The sequence below is a fragment of the Scyliorhinus torazame genome, chromosome 7 (genome assembly GCF_047496885.1).
Source record: "Scyliorhinus torazame isolate Kashiwa2021f chromosome 7, sScyTor2.1, whole genome shotgun sequence".
Classification (NCBI taxonomy): Eukaryota; Metazoa; Chordata; class Chondrichthyes; order Carcharhiniformes; family Scyliorhinidae; genus Scyliorhinus; species Scyliorhinus torazame.
Window position 1 is genome coordinate 302,748,040 of NC_092713.1, and position 20,996 is coordinate 302,769,035.

Genomic DNA, 20,996 nt, shown 5'->3' on the forward strand with positions numbered 1-20,996 from the left:
TATTTAAACGGTAAGATGTTAAAACATGCTGCTGTGCAGAGGGACCTGGGTGTGCTGGTGCACGAGTCGCAAAAGGTTGGTGTGCAGGTGCAACAGGTGATTAAGAAGGCTAATCGAGTTTTGTCTTTTGTTGCTAGAGGGATGGAGTTCAAGACTAGGGAGGTTATGCTGCAATTGTATAGGATGTTGGTGAGGCCGCACCTGGAGTATTGTGTTCAGTTTTGGTCTCCTTACCTGAGAAAGGACATATTGGCACTGGAGGGAGTGCAGAGGAGATTCACTAGGTTGATCCCAGAGTTGAGGGGATTAGATTATGACGAGAGGTTGAGTAGACTGGGACTGTACTCATTGGAGTTTAGAAGGATGCTGGGGGGATCTTATTGAAACATATAAAATTATGAAGGGAATAGATAGGATAGATGCGGGCTGGTTGTTTCCACTGGTCGGGGAAAGCAGAACTAGGGGGCATAGCCTCAAAATAAGGAGAAGTAGATTTAGGACGGAGTGTAGGAGGAACTTCTTCACCCAAAGGGTTGTGAATCTCTGGAATTCCTTGCCCAGTGAAGCAGTTGAGGCTCCTTCTTTAAACGTTTTTAAGAAAAAGATAGATACCTTTCTAAAGAATAAAGGGATTCGGGGATATGGTGTACGAGCCGGAGAGTGGAGCTGAGTCCACAAAGATCAGCCATGATCTCATTAAATGGCGGAGCAGGCTCGAGGGGCCAGATGGCCTACTCCTGTTCCTAGTTCTTATGTTCTTAATGTAAGCTTACTTGTGACAATAAAGATTATTATATTTAATGTGGCCAGTCCACCTACCCTGCACATCTTTGGGTTGGGGGGAGGTGGGGAGAGACCCACACAAGCACAGAGAGAATGTGCAAACTCCACACGGACAGTGATCCGGGCTGGGATCGAATCCAGGTCCTCGGCGCCGTGAGACAGCAGTGCCCGACTGTGCCACACTTGGTGCTGATTTGACGTGAGGATTACCACACCTCCGGCGAGGGGCAAGGTTGAAAAGGCGGGGCCTGTAAGCGGCACGGCGGCGCAGTGGTTAGCACTGCTGCCTCACAGTGCCGAGGACCTAGGTTCGATCCTGGCTCCGGGTCACTGTCCGTGTGGAGTTTGCACATTCTCCCCGTGTCTGCGTGGGTCTCACCCCCACGACCCAAAGATGTGCAGGGTAGGTGGATTGGCCACGCTAAATTGCCCCTTAATTGGAAAAAAAATAATTGGGAACTCTGAATTTTAAAAAAAGAGATCACCACACTTCAGGCGATGGGCAAGGTTGGGAAGGGGGCATAGTTTTTAAGGTAGTTAAATTAGGTAATTAAGGGGCCTTCATGAATAACCTCGGCCGGTACGGGAATTGAACCCGCGCTGCTGGCCTCGCTCGGCTGTCCAGCCAACTGAGCTCATCCGGTTCAATTCCCGTACTGACAGGTTATTCATGAAGGCCCCGCCTTCTCAACCTTGCCCATCGCCTGAAGTGTGGTGATCTTCGGGTTAAATCACCAGCAGTCAGCTCTCTCTTTCAAAGGGGAACTAAGTTAAAACTTCTATATAAAAGCAAATTGTCCTTGCTACTGTATGTGACTTGTGTCTAACGCTGTTTGTTTATTTTTCCAGTGTGGCGCCGACTCTCTCGGCTGTGATCGCCTCGGTTGCTTCAACCTCAGTATAAAAGGACATGGGTAACAAAACTTTCTTGCATTGTGCCTGGCCTGAGATGACAGTGCTGATACTGATAATTAGTGACTTTGGAAATGTGTTTACTATTGGAGGTTTTCCTTTGGTCATATCCGAGTCCGCTGTAGACTCTTTGTTGGAAAATTAATTATTATCATTGGACAACAGCTCCTTTAGCATGAACTGACAGCATGGTAGATGGCAAACTAGGTAAACCACTGGTTTGCTGTGGTTAGAAAAAGATGCATTGCCACAGAGCTGCTCTCAGTCAACCTTGGCTAGAAACCTGCCTTATCCTGCTGAAATTATATATTTCTGGTTCATCTTTGTCCCTCCTCATAACTACCTTAAATCCTACTGAGTTATGGTCACCGTCACTAAATTGCTCCCTCACTGAAACTTCTACCACTTGCCCGGCTTCATTCCCTAAAACTAGATCCAGCACCGACCCCTCTCTTGTCGACTTTCTACATACTGGAATAAAAAGCTCTCCTAGATGCGTTTTAAGAATTCCACGTCCTCTAAGCCTTTCACACTTTGACTTTCCCAGTTAATATTGGAAACGTTGAAATCCCCTGCTATTATTACTATGATTATTATCATTGCTGAAGCAGCTGAAGATGGTTGGGCCTAGGACACTACCCTGAGGAACTCCTGCAGTAATGTGCTGAGACAGAGATGACTGACCTTCAACCACAGCCATATTCCTTTGTGCCAGGTATCACCCCAACCAGCGGAGAGGTTTCCCCCTGATTCCCATTGACTCCAGTTTTGCTAGGGCTCCTTGATGCCGTACTCGGTCAAATGCTGCCTTGATGTACAGGGCAATCACTCTCCGTATCTTGAGTTCAGCTCTTCTGTCCATCTTTCAACTAATCTATCATGAGTGACCCTGGCGGAACCCAAACTAAGCGTCAATAAGCAGCTTATGGCTGGTTTAGCACAGTGGGCTAAATAGCTGGCTTGTAAAGCAAACCAATGCCAGCAGCATGGGTTCACTTCCCGTACCAGCCTCCCCGAACAGGCGTCGGAATGTGGCGACTAGGTGCTTTTCACAGTAACTTCATTTGAAGTCTACTTGTGACAAGCAATTTTAATTTAATTTAATTTCAAGACCCCTTCCACCGCTTAGCTGATGATTGAGAGTAGACTAATGGAATGGTCACCGGCTGGGTTGTATTTGCGTACAGGGCATAACCGGGCAATTTTCCACACTTATTTTTCCGCATTGCCGGGTAGATGACATTGTTGTATCTGTACTGGAACAGCTTGGCGAGAGGCAAGTTCTGAAGCACATGCTTTCAGCACTATCGTTTTTGCAATATCTGATGCCTTCAGCCATTTCTTGATAACACGTGGAGTGAATTGGATTGTCTGAAGACTGACATCTGTGATGCTGGGAGGGCTTTGGGAGGAGGCCGAGACGGATTATCCACTCAGCATTTCTGGCTGAAGATTGTTGCAAATGCTTCAGCTTTATCTTGTGTACTGATGGGCTGGGCTCCCCCACCACTGAGGATGGGGATATGTGTGAAGCCTCCTCCAGTTAGTTATTTAATTGACCACCAACATTCATGAGGGATTTTAGCAGAATTGAAGAGTTTAGATCTGATTTGTCTGCTGTGGGATTGCTTAACGCTGTCTATTGCATGTTGGTTTTGCTGTTTGGCATGCAAGTAGCCCTGCGTTGTAGCTTCACCGGGTTGACACCTCATTTTTTGGTATACCTGGTACTGCTCCTGGCATGCCCTCCTCTCTTCATTCTCACAGCTTCACCCTTATCAAGGACTGCTCCTGGCTCCAGCTGTTTGCTCCACTTGTGTTAACCATAGCTCAATTGGTAGGACTCTCATTTCAGAGTTAGAAAATTGTGGCTTTCTCATGCCCCAGGACTTGAGCAGAAAAGTCCAAAGCTGACACTCCGGCTGTGCTGATGAAGCGGTCACCTTTTTGCTGAGGTGCAAATCAAGGCCCTCAGGTCGACATGATCTCAGAGCACTATTTCAAAGAACAATAAGAGAGTTATCCTTGGTGGCCTGGTTACTATTTATTACTCAATCAGGATCACAAAACTGATTATCTGGTCATTATCACATTGCTGTTTGTGGGAATTTACTTTGCGCAAACTGTATGCTGTGTTTCCTACGTTACGAACCTGGGACCCTGGGCAGCACGGTAGCACAAGTGGATAGCACTGTGGCTTCACAACGCAAGGGTCCCAGGTTCGATTCCCCGCTGGGTCACTATCTGTGCGGAGTCTGCACGTTCTCCCCATATCTGCATATAGAACATAGAACATTACAGCGCAGTACAGGCCCTTCGGCCCTCGATGTTGCGCCGACCTGTGAAACCACTCTAAAGCCCAAATACACTATTCCCTTATCGCCCATATGTCTATCCAATGACCATTTGAATGCCCTTAGTGTTGCCGAGCCCACTACTGTTGCAGGCAGGGCATTCCACGCCCTTACTACTCTCTGAGTAAAGAACCTACCTCTGACATCTGTCCTATATCTATCTCCCCTCAATTTAAAGCTATGTCCCCTCGTGCTAGACATCATCCGAGGAAAAAGGCTCTCACTGTCCACCCTATCCAACCCTCTGATCATCTTGTATGCCTCCATTAAGTCACCTCTTAACCTTCTCTCTAACGAAAACAGCCTCAAGTCCCTCAGCCTTTCCTCATAAGATCTTCCCTCCATACCAGGCAACATTCTGGTAAATGCAGCACGGGGCAGCACGGTAGCATTGTGGATAGCACAATTGTTTCACAGCTCCAGGGTCCCAGGTTCGATTCCGGCTTGGGTCACTGTCTGTGCGGAGTCTGCACATCCTCTCCGTGTGTGCGTGGGTTTCCTTCGGGTGCTCCGGTTTCCTCCCACAGTCCAAAGATGTTCAGGTTAGGTGGATTGGCCATGATAAATTTGCCCTTAGTGTCCAAAATTGCCCTTAGTGTTGGGTGGGGTTGCTGGGTTATGGGGATAGGGTGGAGGTGTTGGCCTTGGGTGGGGTGCTCTTTCCAAGAGCCGGTGCAGACTCGATGGGCTGAATGGCCTCCTTCTGCATTGTAAATTCTATGACACGCAGTAGTTGTTCCTTGAACAAGCTCCACATTTCCATTGTGCCCATCCCCTGCAGTTTTCCTCTCCATCCGATGCATCCTAAGTCTTGCCTCATAGCATCATAATTGCCTTTCCCCCAGATATAACTCTTGCCCTGCGGTATATACCTATCCCTTTCCATCACTAAAGTAAACGTAATGGAATTGTGGTCACTATCACCAAAGTGCTCACCTACCTCCAAATCTAACACCTGTCCTGGTTCACTACCCAGTACCAAAACCAATATGGCCTCGCCTCTCGTTGGCCTATCTACATACTGTGTCAGGAAACCCTCCTGCACACATTGGACAAAAACAGACCCATCTAAAGTACTCGAACTATAGCGTTTCCAGTCAATATTTGGAAAGTTAAAGTCCCCCATAACAACTACCCTGTTGTTTTCGCTCCTATCCAGAATCATCTTTTCAATCCTTTCCTCTGCATCTCTGGAACTTTTCCAGTAATACTGTCCTTGACTAATAATGCCACCCCTCCCCCTCTTTTACCACCTTCCCTGAGCTTACTGAAATATCTAAACCCCGGCACCTGCAACAACCATTCCTGTCCCTGCTCTATCCATGTCTCCGAAATGGCCACAACATCGAAGTCCCAGGTACCAACCCATGCTGCAAGTTCACCCACCTTATTCCGGATGCTCCTGGCATTGAAGAAGACACACTTTAAACCACCTTCCTGCCTGCTGGTACACTCCTGCAACTTTGAAAACTTGCTCATGACCTCACTACTCTCAACCTCCTGTATACTGGAGCTACAATTCAGGTTCCCAAGCCCCTGCTGAACTAGTTTAAACCCTCCCGAAGAGCATTAGCAAATTTCCCCCCCAGGATATTGGTACCCCTCTGGTCCAGGTGTAGACCATCCCGTTTGTAGAGGTCCCACCGACCCCAGAATGAGCCCCAATTATCCAGAAATCTGAAACCCTCCCTCCTGCACCATCCCTGTAGCCACGTGTTCAACATGGTAGTAGTACCACACCACACACGGTGGGTATCCTCATGGCATAGGTTTCCTCCGGGTGCTCCGGTTTCCTCCCACAGTCCAAAGACGTGCAGGTTAGGTGGATTGGCCATGATAAATTGCCCTTAATGACCAAAAGGTTTAGGAGGGGGTTACGGGGATGGGGTGGAAGTGAGGGCTTAAGTGGGTCGGTGCAGACTTGATGGGCCTCCTTCTGCACTGTATGTTCTATGTTCATTGAACCAAGATTGATTCCCCACCTTGCTGTTAATGGTAGAGTGAGGGATTTGCTGGGCCATGAAGTTACGGATTGTGGCTCAGTACATTTCTGCTGCTGCTGATGGCCGAACGTGTCTCATGGCTGTCCAGGTTTGAGTTGCTAGGCCCGTTCAAAATCAATTTAACATGGTGGTAGTACCACACCACACACGGTGGGCATCCTCAATGTGAAGAAGAGATTTGATCTCCACAAGGACTGGGGGCTTGTCACTCCTACCGATACTGTCATGGACAGATGCATTGCGGGAAGCAGCTTGGTGAGTGTGGTAGCATGGCCCCTTTAAGGAGGCAGGCTTGGCGGCCCATGTGACTGACTTGGAGCCATTCGAGCGGAAGTGTGCAAACCCCAGCCAGTAGTGTGACAGCGCGGGGCTGAAGAGTTGGGGGCGGGCGGGCAGAGTGAAATCGGGAGCTGGAAAACACGTGCTCTGAAATGGAACTTGCTTATTGTCACAAGTAGGCTTCAAATGAAGTTGCTGTGAAAAGCCCCTAGTCGCCACATTCTGGCGCCTGTTCGAGGTGGCTGGTACGGGAATTGAACCCGTACTGCTGGCCTGCCTTGGTCTGCTTTAAAAGGCAGCTATTTAGCCCAGTGCCTGTAGCTTGACTGCCTTTTGTCTTTCATAAATCCCTTTTGGTTTATACCAGAAGCCTCAAAGGTCAATCGCATTGCTGATGGTCTGGAGTCACATGTCAGGCAGACCAGTCCGGGACGGCAGATTTCCTTCCCCGCCGGACATCGGTGAACCAGATGGGCTTTTACAACAATCGGCATTGAGCTGCTGAAAGGCCTCCCCATATTCAAATGAGCATAAACATGGATGACTGATCTTGAGTTTGTGTCGTCTTAAAAAGTGGTTTTGTTTTTGCAGAGATTGTGTCGAGTTTGTGAAAAGCTTCAACATTCCTCTGCTGGTGATGGGAGGAGGCGGTTACACTGTCCGAAACGTTGCTCGATGCTGGTGAGTGTGTGGCGATGTGAAATCTCAGAGAAACATAGAGAGCGGGTGGTAGGGCATTCGGCCCTTTGAGCCTGCTCCGTCGGAAGCAGCAAGTGACCATTGGTGGGATGTGACTTACGGTGTTCCCCAGTGATCTGCGGGGGGGGGGGGGGGGGGTCTCAGCTTTTCATTATGTGAATGACTTGGCTGATGGAACAGAGAGCCTAATGTCTTAATTTGTTGATAACAGTCAGTTTGGGGGCTCGATAAGTGGTGTAGTTGAGAGCAGAAAGTTGCAAAGGCACATTTAAGAACTGTGTTAGATGGAATTCAATGTGGGGATAAGAAAAAGCGATCAGAGTGTTTTCAAAGGCGTGAGTTGCTGGGAATTGGAGGAGCAAGGAGATTTTGGGATCCAACTATAGAAATTCACTAAACGCGAGTGGACAGGTACAAATTGAAGGTTGTAAGGCCACTGGAATCTTGGTTATTCTCTCGGCTGCTGGAATACAAAGGGTCAGAAGTTCTGTTCCTGTTTATATAAAGCTCTGATCAGATTGTCCGAAGTAACTACATCCAGTTCTGGACACCACACCTCAGGAAGCACATGTTACGCTTCGAGAGGGTGCAATGAATATTCACCAGACAAATACTGGGGTTTAAAGGGTTAATAATCCATAGAGGGCAGCACGGTGGCACAGTGGTTAGCCCTGATGCCTCACGGCGCTGAGGTCCCAGGTTCGATCCCGGCTCTGGGTCACTGTCCGTGTGGAGTTTGCACATTCTCCCCGTGTTTGCGTGGGTTTCGCCCCCACAACACAAAGACATGCAGGGTAGGTGGATTGGCCAGGCTAAATTGCCCATTAATTGGAGAAAAAAAATGAATTGGGTACTTTAAATTTATACCAAAACAAAAAATAATCCATAGAATCCCTACAGTGCTGAATGAGGCCATTCGGCCCATCGCGTCTGCACTGACCCTCCGAAAGAGCACCCTTTCTAAGCCCACTCCCCCGCCCTATCCCCATAACCCCACCTAACCTTTGGATACTAAGGGGCAATTTGGTGTGGCCAACCCACCTAACCTGCACATCTTTTTGGATTGTGGGAGGAAACCGGAGCACCCGGAGGAAACCCACGCAGACACGAAAGGGGGGGTGGGGAGTGAGTATAAACTCCACACAGCCAGTCACCCGAGGCAGGAATCAAACCCGGTCCCCGTCGCTGTGAGGCAGCAGTGTTAACCACTGTGAGGACAGGTTGGATACTCGGGGCTGATGTCCGAAGCAGGGCTAATGGAAATTTGTTTCGTTCTCCCGTCGAGTGCAGTTGAGGGCAGGAGGTCAGTTGAAAGTTTAAAAACTAATGTTGGTAGAATTTTACAAATAGTAAAATACAGCAGGTGCCGGAAATATGAAATAACCATGGAAAAAGCTGGACTTGTGAACAGCTCTGCGAGCGTTTGTGGAGAGAGAGAAACAGTTAATGTTTCAGCTCGTTGACCTTTCATTACCGGGCATCCACTTTTGACTTGACACATTTGGTGAAGGTACGAGGAGACATCTGGGCTGGAATTCTCCAGTCATCAGGATTCACTGTTCCCGCCGGCAGCGCAACCCCGCCGGTGGTTTCCCGGCGGTGTGGGGCGGCTTCATTGGGAAATCCCATTGACAAGCGGTGAGAAGAGAGAATCCTGCCGCCAGCGAACGGCGCCCTGCTGTGAAACACGCGGCTGGGGGACGGGAGAATCCAGCTCCTGGTGCCTGCGGCACTGCGCCACAGCATGAAAGTTGATGCCCAGCGTGCGAGTAATTGAGTTGTAAAACAAACTTAAGTTTTATTGAAATGTGCATTTGGACCAATGGGCATAGGTGAGCTGATGGGAATCAAATTTACTATTTCAACATCTCTCTTAGGACTTTCGAAACCTCGTTGCTTGTTGACGAAGAGATAAGTGATGAGCTGCCTTATAATGGTGAGTTAACTCCAAACTCTGGGTCATGGCGCATTGAAAGGACCAGCGTTGCTTCCTGTGTGCAACTAAGTTTAGTGTGTTCAGTAGCTTGTGAACAGAAATCTCACCCCCCCCCCCCCCCAAAAGACAACGAGTGACTACCCCTCACCTGAACTGAATCCACTGGGGGTGCCCTTTCTGGACGGTATTCTCTGGAGTTTAAGAGTGAGAGGTGATCTCTGCGGGTTTTGGATGTTGCATCTTCGAATATATTTGAGGCTGGGATCGACAGATTGAGGTATAGGGGAGGGAAAGTGGAGTTGAAACCAAAGATCAGATGTAATAGTATTGAATGCCAGCGCATGCTCGACAGGCCCTCTAGGCCACGCCGATTTCTTGTGACCAACACAGGACTCTCGTCCCATCCTATATTGTCGGCTCTTCAGTGTCCTCTGAAGCAAGCCATTTGTTGCAGCAGCAATCCACAGGTAAAATCAGCATATTGTCGGAGCAAGGGATGGAGAGTAATGATGCCTCCGCTGGTGAGGCTCACTTCCCCAGAGCGGAATTAAAAAAATTGTGTCCTCATGCTTAACCATAAAGCTGTGACTTATGTCAAATATTTAGTGAATCTTGTCAGAGAGAGAGATGTGGTTTTATTCCCCCAATATGGCTCAGTAGTTTTTGTCACTTTGAGAATGATGTGAGAAAAATGAAAATCGCTTATTGTCACAAGTAGGCGTCAAATGAAGTTACTGTGAAAAGCCCCGAGTCGCCACATTCCGGCGCCTGTTCGGGGAGGCTGGTACGGGAATTGAACCGTGCTGCTAGCCTGCCTTGGTCTGCTTTCAAAGCCAGCGATTTAGTCCTGTGCTAAACCAGCCCCTGTTGCTAAACCAACCCCTGTGCTGTCTTATCCTCGAATTCCCATGTGTAACCCACTTTGATGGCTCTGTTAAACCAGGGCTGTGGTTCAGCAGTGCGGCACTCAGTACAATGGCTGAAGACACTTTTGACTCGGTGCCAACCCAGTCCTCTGTGAAGGAGCCTGAATCTATTCACTGCTCCCATTATTTGCAACTCGGTTCATTGTGCAAAGCTGACATGGTATTAATTTTGAGCATTAAGCCAGATGAGAAAATATCATTGCACTCTGCTCACTCGATGCTTACCATCAGTAATTGGAGAATCTCCTTGTTTCCCTCAGAATACTTTGAATACTTTGCTCCGGACTTCACACTTCACCCAGATGTCAGCACGAGGATTGAAAACCAGAACACTAGGCAGGTTAGTCATGGACTCTGGGAACATAAACACCAATTTTTATTTCTATTCTTTTCATCCTGAATAATTGGGATTCGGGACAATTAATTTTATGTTGGGTGAGCTGTAGGATGACTGTCATCATCAAATGCATGTACAGCACGAGGATAGATGCAGAGTAAAGCTCTCTCCCAGGACAAGGAACAGCACGGGTTAGATACAGAGTAAAGCTCCTCTACACTGTCCCCGTCAAACACTCCCAGGACAGGTACAGCACGGGGTTAGATACAGAGTAAAGCTCCCTCTACACTGTCCCCATCAAACACTCCCAGGACAGGTACAGCATGGGGTTAGATACAGAGTAAAGCTCCCTCTACACTGTCCCCATCAAACACTCCCAGGACAGGTACAGCACGGGGTTAGATACAGAGTAAAGCTCCCTCTACACTGTCCCCATCAAACACTCCCAGGACAGGTACAGCTTTGGGTTAGATACAGAGTAAAGCTCCAACTGCACTGTCTCCATCAAACACGCCCAGGACAGGTACAGCACGGGGTTAGATACAGAGTAAAGCTCCCTCTACACTGTCCCCATCAAACACTCCCAGGACAGGTACAGCACGGGGTTAGATACAGAGTAAAGCTCCAACTGGACTGTCTCCATCAAACACTCCCAGGACAGGTACAAAAGTGCCGCACCAACAAATTGATCTTCTTAACTTTGAAGTGGCCCAGAAAGCCCCTCGGTTTATATCAAACCTGCTGTCATCAATTCAGGACGGTAACCCACCATCACCTCTCAGGACGACTAAGGATGGGAAATAAGTGCTGACCTTGTCAGTGTCATCAACACCCTGATAATGAAACAAAACAGCTTAGTGCCATTTCATTAACTGCGGACCATGAACACCCAGAATGACATGACAGGGGCGGCACGGTGGCGCAGTGGTTAGCACTGCTGCCTCACGGCACCGAGGACCCAAGCTCGATCCCGGCCTCGGGTCACTGTCCGTGTGGAGTTTGCACATTCTCCCCGTGTCTGCGAGGGTCTCACCCCCACAACCCAAAAGATGTGCAGGGTAGATAGATTGGCCACGCTAAAATTGCCCCTTAATTGGAAAAAAAATTAATTGGGTACTTTAAATTGATTTCAAAAAAGAATGCCATGGCAGAGCGAGTGTTGGAAGCAGAATCCAGAGTCAAATTTGAGGAAGAGGAAGAGAAATCATTCAGGAAAAATGTGCAAGAAAGATATCTGGAGAAGAGGCAGAGGAACGGAACAAATGGAAACACTTTGCACAAGAGAAAGGGGAGATAGTAATGGGATCACTTGGTGAACAGATATGGATACTGTACTGCCACAAGGAAGCAGGCACCAGGTCAGAATCGAGGGATGAATACTGTACTGTGGTGGAGGAGGGGGAGCACCGTGCTGCAGTGGTGGGGGGGGGGGGGGGGGGGGAGATTGGGCTATGTGCCACAGTGGGAGGGAGGCATATGAGGGGTGGGGCGACTGCCAGGCTTTGGGATTCAATGATCTAATGTAAGGTTTCCCCGGCTCCTGTTTTAGTACCTGGATCAGATCAGGCAAACGATTTTTGAGAACCTGAAAATGTTGAACCATGCTCCCAGTGTCCAGATCCACGATGTCCCTTCGGATTTGCTGAGCTATGAGCGGACAGACGAGCCTGACCCTGAGGAGCGCGTGTCAGAGGACAACTATAGTCGGTACGTCATGCAGCGACAAGAGTTCAGCACTTTTAGCAACCCGGGGTGTTTCGTGTGTATTGTTCAATGGAGGAGGGTTCAGGTCCCAGGGTCCTCGGTTAAAAAGATGGGGAAATGGCAACAGTGAAGAGTTCTTGGGGCGAGCTGTCTTGTCTTCCCTGAAATAAATTAAGGTGTAAGCTCCGGAAACAAGTTTAACATATAGACTAGAATTCTCAGCGCAGGAGGAGGGGATTGGACCCGCCTTGCTGTTTGGCAGAACTACCCGATTGGACCCACTGCCCCTTGTCGGACAAATTTTCTCTTTCAAGTATTTATCTAGTTGTCCTTTTGGGAGTTGTTATTGATTTGATCTGATTTGATATTTGTCACATGTACCGAAGTACAGTGAAAAGTATTTTTCTGCGGCCGAGGGACTATACACAGTACGTACATAGTAGACAAAAAGAATAATCAACAGAGAACATTGACAAAACGTATATCCACAAACAGTGATTGGGTACAGTGCGGAACAAGGGGCCAAATAAAGCAAATACAGAGTAAGAGCAGCATAGGGTGTCGTGAATAGTGTTCTTACAGTGAACAGATCAGCCCGAGGGGGAGTCGTTGAGGAGTCTTGTAGCTGTGGGGAAGAAGCTGTTCCTCTGTCTGGATGTGCGTGTCTTCAGACTTCTGTACCTTCTGCCTGATGGAAGGATCTGGAAGAAGGCAATGCCTGGGTGGGATGGGTCTCTGACAATGCTGTCTGCCTTCCTGAGGCAGCGGGAGGTGTATACAGAATCAATGTGGGGGTGGCAAGCTTGTGTGATGCGTTGGGCTGAGTTCACCACACTCTGCAGCTTCTTGCAATCTTGGGCCGAGCAGTTGCCGTACCAGGCTGTGATGCAGCTGGATAGGATGCTCTCTATCCCACATCTGTAGAAGTTTGTGAGAGTCGATGCAGACATGCCAAATTTCTTTAGCTTCCGTAGGAAGTAGAGACGTTGTTGAATCTACGTCACCTCCCTTTTTGGGCAGCACTTTCTGAGACCATAAACCTTTATATACCGTATTTATTTATGCCAAAACCATTTGTATGAATGGTGTTTTATCTTGTACAGTAATTGCAAGAACACTCTGTTAGAGTGAAGGAGAAAATAATGGTCTCTGTGCTTCACCGAATCCTGCAGGCCGGAAGCTGGGAATGAATTTTATGACGGTGACCACGACAATGACAAGGAGAGTGATGTGGAAATATGAGGAGGTGACTAGCCATCGTACATAGGAGCAGGCAGTCAGGACTGATGAACACAGCTCCTCACTGGTGAACAGAGCAAACCGCAAGCCACACCGACTGGCGTTGGGTCTCCAGAGCTGCGTAGGGGGCTGGAAGATGAGGAGTGGCCGCCGCCATGCTCCTCCCCCGCCAGGCGAAGCAGAGTGTGGCTCTGTGGGCCAGGGTCAGTATCTGTCCGTAATGCCCAGGAAGCAATTCCTCCGCTCCAGTATCGATTCTGTTTTTTGGGGGGTCGGAGACAAAATTAAGACTTGATTATCTGAACGAGTTTCCTTTGCTTTACCCGGGGACGAGAGCTTTGTTGTTGGTCAGTGAGCAGCCGTGGCATGCGGGCAGCAAGTTCTCCGTGGCATCCAGCTGCATCTTTATAGTGCCTTTTAAGGTAATGAAACAGCAATTCGGAGGCCGTACTGGGCACCAAAAACCTTGGAGAGATGAGCAAGGGCACAGTAAGTACAGAAATTCAGAGGATGTTTAGCCGCCGATGAATATGCTGACCTTCTGACTACCGATAACTTGTGGGGAATTCCAGTAGCATGTGACTGGGTGGGTGTGTCTTCGAGCTGCAGTGTCAATGCGATTGGACCTCACAGTACAATATAGAAACCAATAGTTTTTAATTCATTGCTGGTTCTGTCACTCCCAGTCCCTCATGTGGGCCAGGGGTAAGTTCTGGTATGTTACATCCTTGCAATATGGCAAACTGTTAATGCTGTTACTTTTTTTGTGTGGTTTACCAGACCTTGTGTCTTTTTTAAATTGTTTCCGTCATATGAAACCTGTTCTTGTGCGATAGGATAGCGGGAATATCGTTAATCGCGCAACCATATTAACTCCTTTCTGCTCCCTTCTCTCCTCTCCTGAAGGTATTTATTCTTGTTACAGTTCCGCACATACTTGCTGCCCTCTCGTACGTCGCCCAAATTGCCACACCGAAGTTTGTGTGTTTTTTTATATTTCACTCTTTGTGATGTATGTGTAACAATTCACTCACCTGTGCAAGTTGTGGGGAGGGGAGCAGATGCTTGGGAGATCATTGGGGTTAACAATAAACAGAAACATTGGTTTAAAAGGTCCCCAAACAGATCCAATTTTGAGAAAAACAGTTTGGGTTTCGTGGTGATGCTATCAATGGAGATAAAAGAAAACAAAAGAATGTTCATAGTGAAACATACTAAGTTGATATACACAGGAGCATTGCTAAAGAATTTGGCACCGACAAATCTCGTGATTAAAATTTGACAAGACTAAACCTGAAATGAAGCAGCTCGTTGTGGCTGTCGATCATCCCAACACTGTTTGCAAGCATTGGCTTGTGTTGAAGACCATTGGTTGCCATGATCAGAACTGTGATTCCTCATCCCAAGAAAGACACCGGCTATTGTCGGCGTTGCATCTGTAGGGGAAATTTCTGTGGGTGGGTGGATTGTGCACACTGCCTCGATCTGGTATGCTGCAAACTCTGATCAACGTCAAATCTTTCCGCAATGAAAACGTTGCCAGCCCACGCCAGTGTATTTACACCAATGTCCAGCCCTTGTACATAAAGTTGCTTTTGTCTTTTCAGGAAAAAAAATGTACATTTTTCATATTAAAATGGTTTGTATATGTTTGTGTTTTGGTGCTTTGTTTGCCTGAAATGTTTTTAGAATTTGGATATGAAAATTAACAGGGACAGAAAAGATCGGTTGGTACATCAGTAATAACTTTAAAGTCCCTTTCGTTTGCCCAATCGTTTGAAGCTGATTTGTCACAGGACTTCTGTTAAAGCATAAGTGAGAATTAATACACGCGGTAAGTTGAGTAGCAGTTGACGAGGAACAATAGAACACTGCGTAACTTCAATTTTCAAACTGCCCATTGTAGGTTTTCTGGATTCTTAGTCCAGAATGTTTTATTTAAAAAAAAAAAAAAATGAATTTAGAGTACCCAATTCATCTTTTCCAATTGAGGGGCAATTTAGCGTGGCCAATCCACCTAGCCTGCACATCTTTGGGTTGTGGGGGCAAGACCCACGCAAACACGGGGAGAATGTGCAAACTCCACACGGACAGTGACCCCAGAGCCGGGATCGAACCTGGGACCTCGGCGCCATGAGGCAGTAGTGCTAACCACTGCACCACCGTGCTGCCTCTTAGTCCAGAAATAGAAATCGCTGTCCCACCACGTCCAGTCGGTAAAGGCACAGTGGTGTGTCCAAATGGTACTGACTACAACGGTCACAGATTAGGGTCAGAACTGACTGCTGCTTGAGTGCACAAAGTGTGAAGCTGGGAGTTTGGGGAGTGGGGGGATCTTGAGGGTTAATTTCTTTCTAAAGTCTAGTTTTTGTTTACATTTAGCAACTAACTATTTAAGTTACGAGGTAAGTTTGGTTTCTTCCCATCTTAAATAGGAATATACAAGCTGTCCCAAGAGCAGCTGTTAATTAGATGGTTAGCTTAAACTGTTTTTTAGAACTTTAGCACAGTTGACTCATTGTTTTTCAGAGTATAAAATACAAGGGTCTCTTGAGTGCTGCTTGAGTGCACAGTAAGAAGCCAGGAGTTTGGAGTGAGGGAGTTCAGTGAAGAGGGAACCCAGAAATTAAAAGAAATTTAATCAGCATGGTAAAGATGGCAGGACAGGTGATGTGTCACAGCTGCAGCATGTGGGAGCTCCTGGATGTCACTGCAGTCCATGGCAACCGTGCCTGTAGCTTGAGGAGTTTCAGCTCCGAGTTAATGAACTGGAAGCCAAGCTGCAGACATGGCGAACCACCCTGGACATTTTGTTCCAGAAGGCAGTCACAGCCCTGAGGTTACTGTATTCTGATTTGATCAGGGACAGGAAGGTGTGACTGAGCCAGGCAAGGAAGGGCATCAAGAAGGTGGGAGCGGAGGAGCTTCAGCCCGTGCAATTAAGCAACAGGTTCAAGGTTCTTGCAGATTGTACGGACAAGTGCGAGGGCTGTAGTAGTTGAGCAGACTGACTGTGACACCATGGTACAGGAAACCATTCAGAAGGGGGAGGGGGGGGGGCAAGAGTTAAAAGCAATGTACTGGTAGGGGACAGTATTGTCAGAGGATAGACATTGTTCTTTGCAGTTGAGAGCCCGAATCCAGACGGTTGTGCTGTCTGCCAGGTGCCAGGGTTCGGAATAAGTGCTCAGGGCTGGAGCAGAATTTGCAGTGGGAGATGGGGTATCCAAATGTCGTGGTCCAGGAAAGTACCAACAACATAGGTAAGACTAGGAAATAGGCTTTGTATGGGGAGCACTAAATTAGAAAGCAGAACTTCAAAGGCAATAATCCAGAGCCATGTGCAAATTGACAGAATAAATAAGATTATCGTGATGAATGTGTGGCTCAAAGACTGGTGTCAGAGAAATGGGTTCCAGTTTGTGGGGCACTGACACCAGTACGGGGGGGGGGGGGGGCTGTGCCTTTGGGATGGACTTCACTTGAATGGTGCTGGGACCGGTGTTCTGGTGAGTCATAGGGACATGGAGAGGGCTTTAACCTAAATAGTGGGCGGTAGGGATCTCGGGGGAAGATTGAGTAAATCAAACCGAAATGACAAGGCAATTGATTAAGGCAGCAATAAAGGTAATAATTATCAGCGTATGGCAGGAAGGGACAGTGATTGCAAACTTGAGTGTGCCAGCAGATAAGCCCAAAGTTAACAAAAATATATTTTTTAAAACTGAATTATGGGCTCTGTCTATGAATGCAAGCACCATTCACAATAAAACAGGCGAATTGTCAGCTCGAACAGAAATGACAATGTATCACCTGATAGCCAGAACAGCGACGTGGCTACAAGGAAACCATAGCTGGGACTTGAATATCTAATGGTACGTGACATTCAAGAAGCTGGGACAAGGTGGTGGGGTAGCTCTGCTAATTAAAGAGGACAATTAGTACTACAGTGAGAGATGGACCTTGGTTCTAAAGATCGAGATAAAGAAGCAGTTTGGGGTGGAACTGCAAGGAGGAAATCATTTTGGTGTGTTGAAAGGTCACCGAAAAGCAGTGGTAATGTAAATCACAGTATAAAGAAGGAAATTAGAAGCATGTGTAACAAGTGTAATATAGAAATCATAGGGCATTTCAATCTACACAAACTGGGTAAATCTAATTAATACTTGAGTTGTAGTGAACAAATTCTTGGATGTATGTGAGATGGTTTTCTAGAGCAGCATGGTGAGAAACCAACTAGGGAATGACCTATTTTTGATCTAGAATAGTGTAACCAAAAAGGCTTGTTGTAAGGGAGGCTTTAGGAACGAGTGACCAAAACATGATAGAATTTTACGTTGAGTTTGAAAATGATGTAATTCAATCAAAAACCAGGGTCTTAATCTTTTTTAAAATAAATTTGGAGTACCCAATTATTATTTTTTTTCCAGTTAACGAGCAATTTAGCGTGGCCAATCCACCTACCCTGCACATCTTTGGGTTGTGGGGATGAGACCCACGCAGGCACGGGGAGAATGTGCAAACTCCACATGAACAGGGACCTGGGCCGCGATCGAACCCGGGTCCTCAGCACTGTGAGGCAGCAGTGCCAACCACCGTGCCACCCTAACTGGGGTCTTAAATCTAAACAAAGGAATTTATGACGGTATGGGGGCAAATTGGCAATGGTGGATTGGGAAACTACGTTAAAAGGTATGGTGGTAGAGAGGCAATGGCTAACATTTAAAGAACTAGTACATAGTTTACAACAAAAATACATTCCTTTATTGCATAAAACCCCAGCAGGAAAAGCGTTCCAATCATGGCCAACAAAGGAAATCGAGGATTGTATTAGATCAAAGAAGAGGTATGGAAAAAAACAAACATTTTAGAATTCCGCAAAGCAGAACAAAGAAAAGGATTAAGAAAGGTCAAATAGAATATTTTCTTGTTTTGGTCCTCTAAGGAAAGATATTTTATTGGAGGTGATTCAGAGAAGGTTCACTTGGATGATTTGGGCAGCACTGTAGCCTAGTGGTTAGCACAGTTGCTTCACAGCTCCAGGGTCCCAGGTTCGATTCCCTGCTTGGGTCACTGTCTGTGCGGAGTCTGCATGTTCTCCCCGTGTCTGCGTGGGTTTCCTCCGGGTGCTCCGGTTTTGTCCCACAGTCCAAAGATGTGCGGGTTAGGTGGATTGGCCGTGCTAAATTGCCCTTAGTGTCCAAAAAGGTTAGGTGGGGTTACTGGGTTACGGCGATAGAGTAGATATGTGGGCTTGAGTCGGGTGCTCTTTGTAAGGGCCGGTGCAGACTCGATGGGCCGAATGACCTCCTTCTGCAGTGTGAATTCTATGATTCCGGGTATGGAGGGGTCGTCTTATGAGCAAAGGTTAAAACAGGTTGCGACTCTACTCATTGGAATTTAGAAGAATGCGAGATCTCATTGAAACAATTTAGCATGGCCAATCCACCTAACCTGCACATCTTTGGACTGTGGGAGGAAACCGGAGCACCCGGAGGAAACCCGCGCGCACACGGGGAGAACATGAAGACTCCACACAGCCAGTGACCCATCCGGGAATCGAACCTGGGACCCTGGAGCTGTGAAACAACTGTGCTAATCACTATGCTGCCCAGCTATAGTCTCCAGCTATTTACAATCTATAAATGTAAATGTCATCATAATCGCAGAGGACCATAGGCTGCTCTCTCCTTGAGAGCTGACTGGTGGTGATTTAACCTGAGGGTCACCACATCTCAGGCGAGGGGCAAGGTTGAGAAGGTGGGGCCTTCGTGAATCACCTCAGCCGGTATGGGAATTGAACCCGCGCTGTTGCCGTCACTCCGCATCACGAATCAGCCGACCAGCCAACTGAGCTAATTTTATTTTCACAGTTTATACTGATGATTGTGATGTGGGGAGTAAAAGTAATATTGCCAGGTTTTCAGATGACACGAAGTTAGGTGAAAGTGTGAGTTGTAAGGATGATGCAATGGGGATTTGGAGAGTCTCAGTTGGGCATAAATTTGGCAGATGGACTACAATGTGGAGAAATGAGAGATTATCCACTTTGATAGAAAAATAGGGAGAGACTGGGAAGTATTGAACTTCAAAGGGACTTGGGTTTCCTTGTTCATGAGTCACTGAAGGTTTACGTGCAGATACAGGAAACAATTAGGAAGGCAAATGGAATGTTTGCCTTTATTAGAAGAGGATTTGAGTACAGGAGTAAAGACATTTTACTGCAATTATAGAAAGACTTGGTGAGGCCACATCTGGAGCAGTGTGCAACAGCCACTATCAGCATTTAAATTGAGAATGCTGACCGCCACCGGCTTTTAAATGAAAATTAAATGGGCTGTTTGCGGTCTTCCGACCATAAGCGGCAGCAGTGAGCAGGTTTCGTGCCCTGCACATACACTTGACATTCGTGCTTTTGCTGCCAAATCACAGGGGAGAGCTTCTTCCATCTTCTAGCTCCTAGCAAGATGACTGTGAAGATGGATTATTTTGTCACAAGGAAGAGACGGCCCGAGATACAAATAGGCAGCGTACGTACTGGCCAGGATCTCACATCAGAATCTGCTGGAGAGAGCTGGTCAGGGGAATCCAGGCAGGACAGAGAGGTGCTAGTGTAGCCCTGTACAGAGCTCCAGGGGCTCCGGTGAACAGCCTTCAAAGAAGAAACTTAACTTGGGAACAAAACAGTATAAAGACGATTTCATGAGGTATTCAATTGTGCGAATGCAACTAAGAATGCTAAACCCATGTGTGTTACATGCAGGGATATACTGGCAAATGAGGAGTATCAGATTTTGAAAGCGAAGTGGTGAGTGAAAAAACCCCAGAGTCAGTTATTAACGTACAGCTGTCTCAAAATGAAAACACTAAACTGCTGTACCTGACCTATGATGGCACATTAAAAACACACCAAAAGTCCATGAGGCTGTCACTATTTTGGAGTAGCATCTTCCTGGAGTACCCAGTGCTGAGAAAAACGAGCATTTTGTTACTATTTTCCTTCATGACAACCTGCATGTGTGAGGCTGGATTTTCCGTTCTCACAACGATGAAGATGGCACAAAGGAACCAGCTGAACTCTGCACCTGATATGTGCATTGCTCCCTCCTGTGAACCTGATTTGAGTGAGATCGTGAGGACCAAACAAGCTCCCATTTTGCATTAAAGGTAAACAAACATGTTGCGAAGGTTGGCTGGAGTGGGTCGCGAGGGTTGGCTGGCGTGGGTCGCGAGGGTTGGCTGGCGTGGGTCGCGAGTGTTGGCTGGCGTGGGTCGCGAGGGTTGGCCGGCGTGGCTGGCGAGGGTCGGCCGGCGTGGATCGCGAAGGTCGGCCGGCGTGGGTCGCGAAGTTCGGCCGTTTGGAAAAAGTTTGCCCTAAGTTATTCTTTCCACTGAGGCCATCACAGGAGAAAATTACTGGTCCAAATTGTATGTTTCAGGGAAAGCTATATAGCTTATTAAAGTCACAATGTATTGGGGAATCTACATATAAAGTATTAGTAAAACCACAGTTGGAAACTGCATGCAGTTTGAATTCCATTCGGTGGAGGATGATGAGGTTTTTGAGAGGGTACAGTTCTGACTCTGCAAGATGCTGCCTGATAGGAGGAAATGCAAATACAAAGAAAAAGTAGAAAACGTGGGCTGCTTCTCGTAGTAAAAGTGGAAATAAAGCAGCAATTTGTTAAGGAAGCTTTAAACTAAGGAAAATATGATACAGAAAGATGTAAACAGGCTATTTTCAATGATTGAGGAATCCAGAAAAAGGGGACATTGGATTATATTTAAGAGATTCAGGATAGAGAGTAGGAGATACCTTTACAC

General features: G+C 47.2%; 1 protein-coding gene across 1 annotated transcript in view; it reads left to right on the forward strand.

Annotated features, from left to right (window-relative positions):
- hdac3 (histone deacetylase 3) overlaps positions 1–14,820 on the forward strand; it is a 48,048-nt gene extending 33,228 nt beyond the window's left edge. Inside the window, 6 exon segments of the mRNA XM_072512675.1 lie at positions 1,633–1,697; positions 6,923–7,012; positions 8,908–8,966; positions 10,153–10,232; positions 11,779–11,936; positions 13,106–14,820. Of these exon segments, the coding sequence (XP_072368776.1) occupies positions 1,633–1,697; positions 6,923–7,012; positions 8,908–8,966; positions 10,153–10,232; positions 11,779–11,936; positions 13,106–13,175 (522 nt within the window). The 3' untranslated portion in view covers positions 13,176–14,820.
- Positions 14,821–20,996: the final 6,176 nt, after the last annotated feature.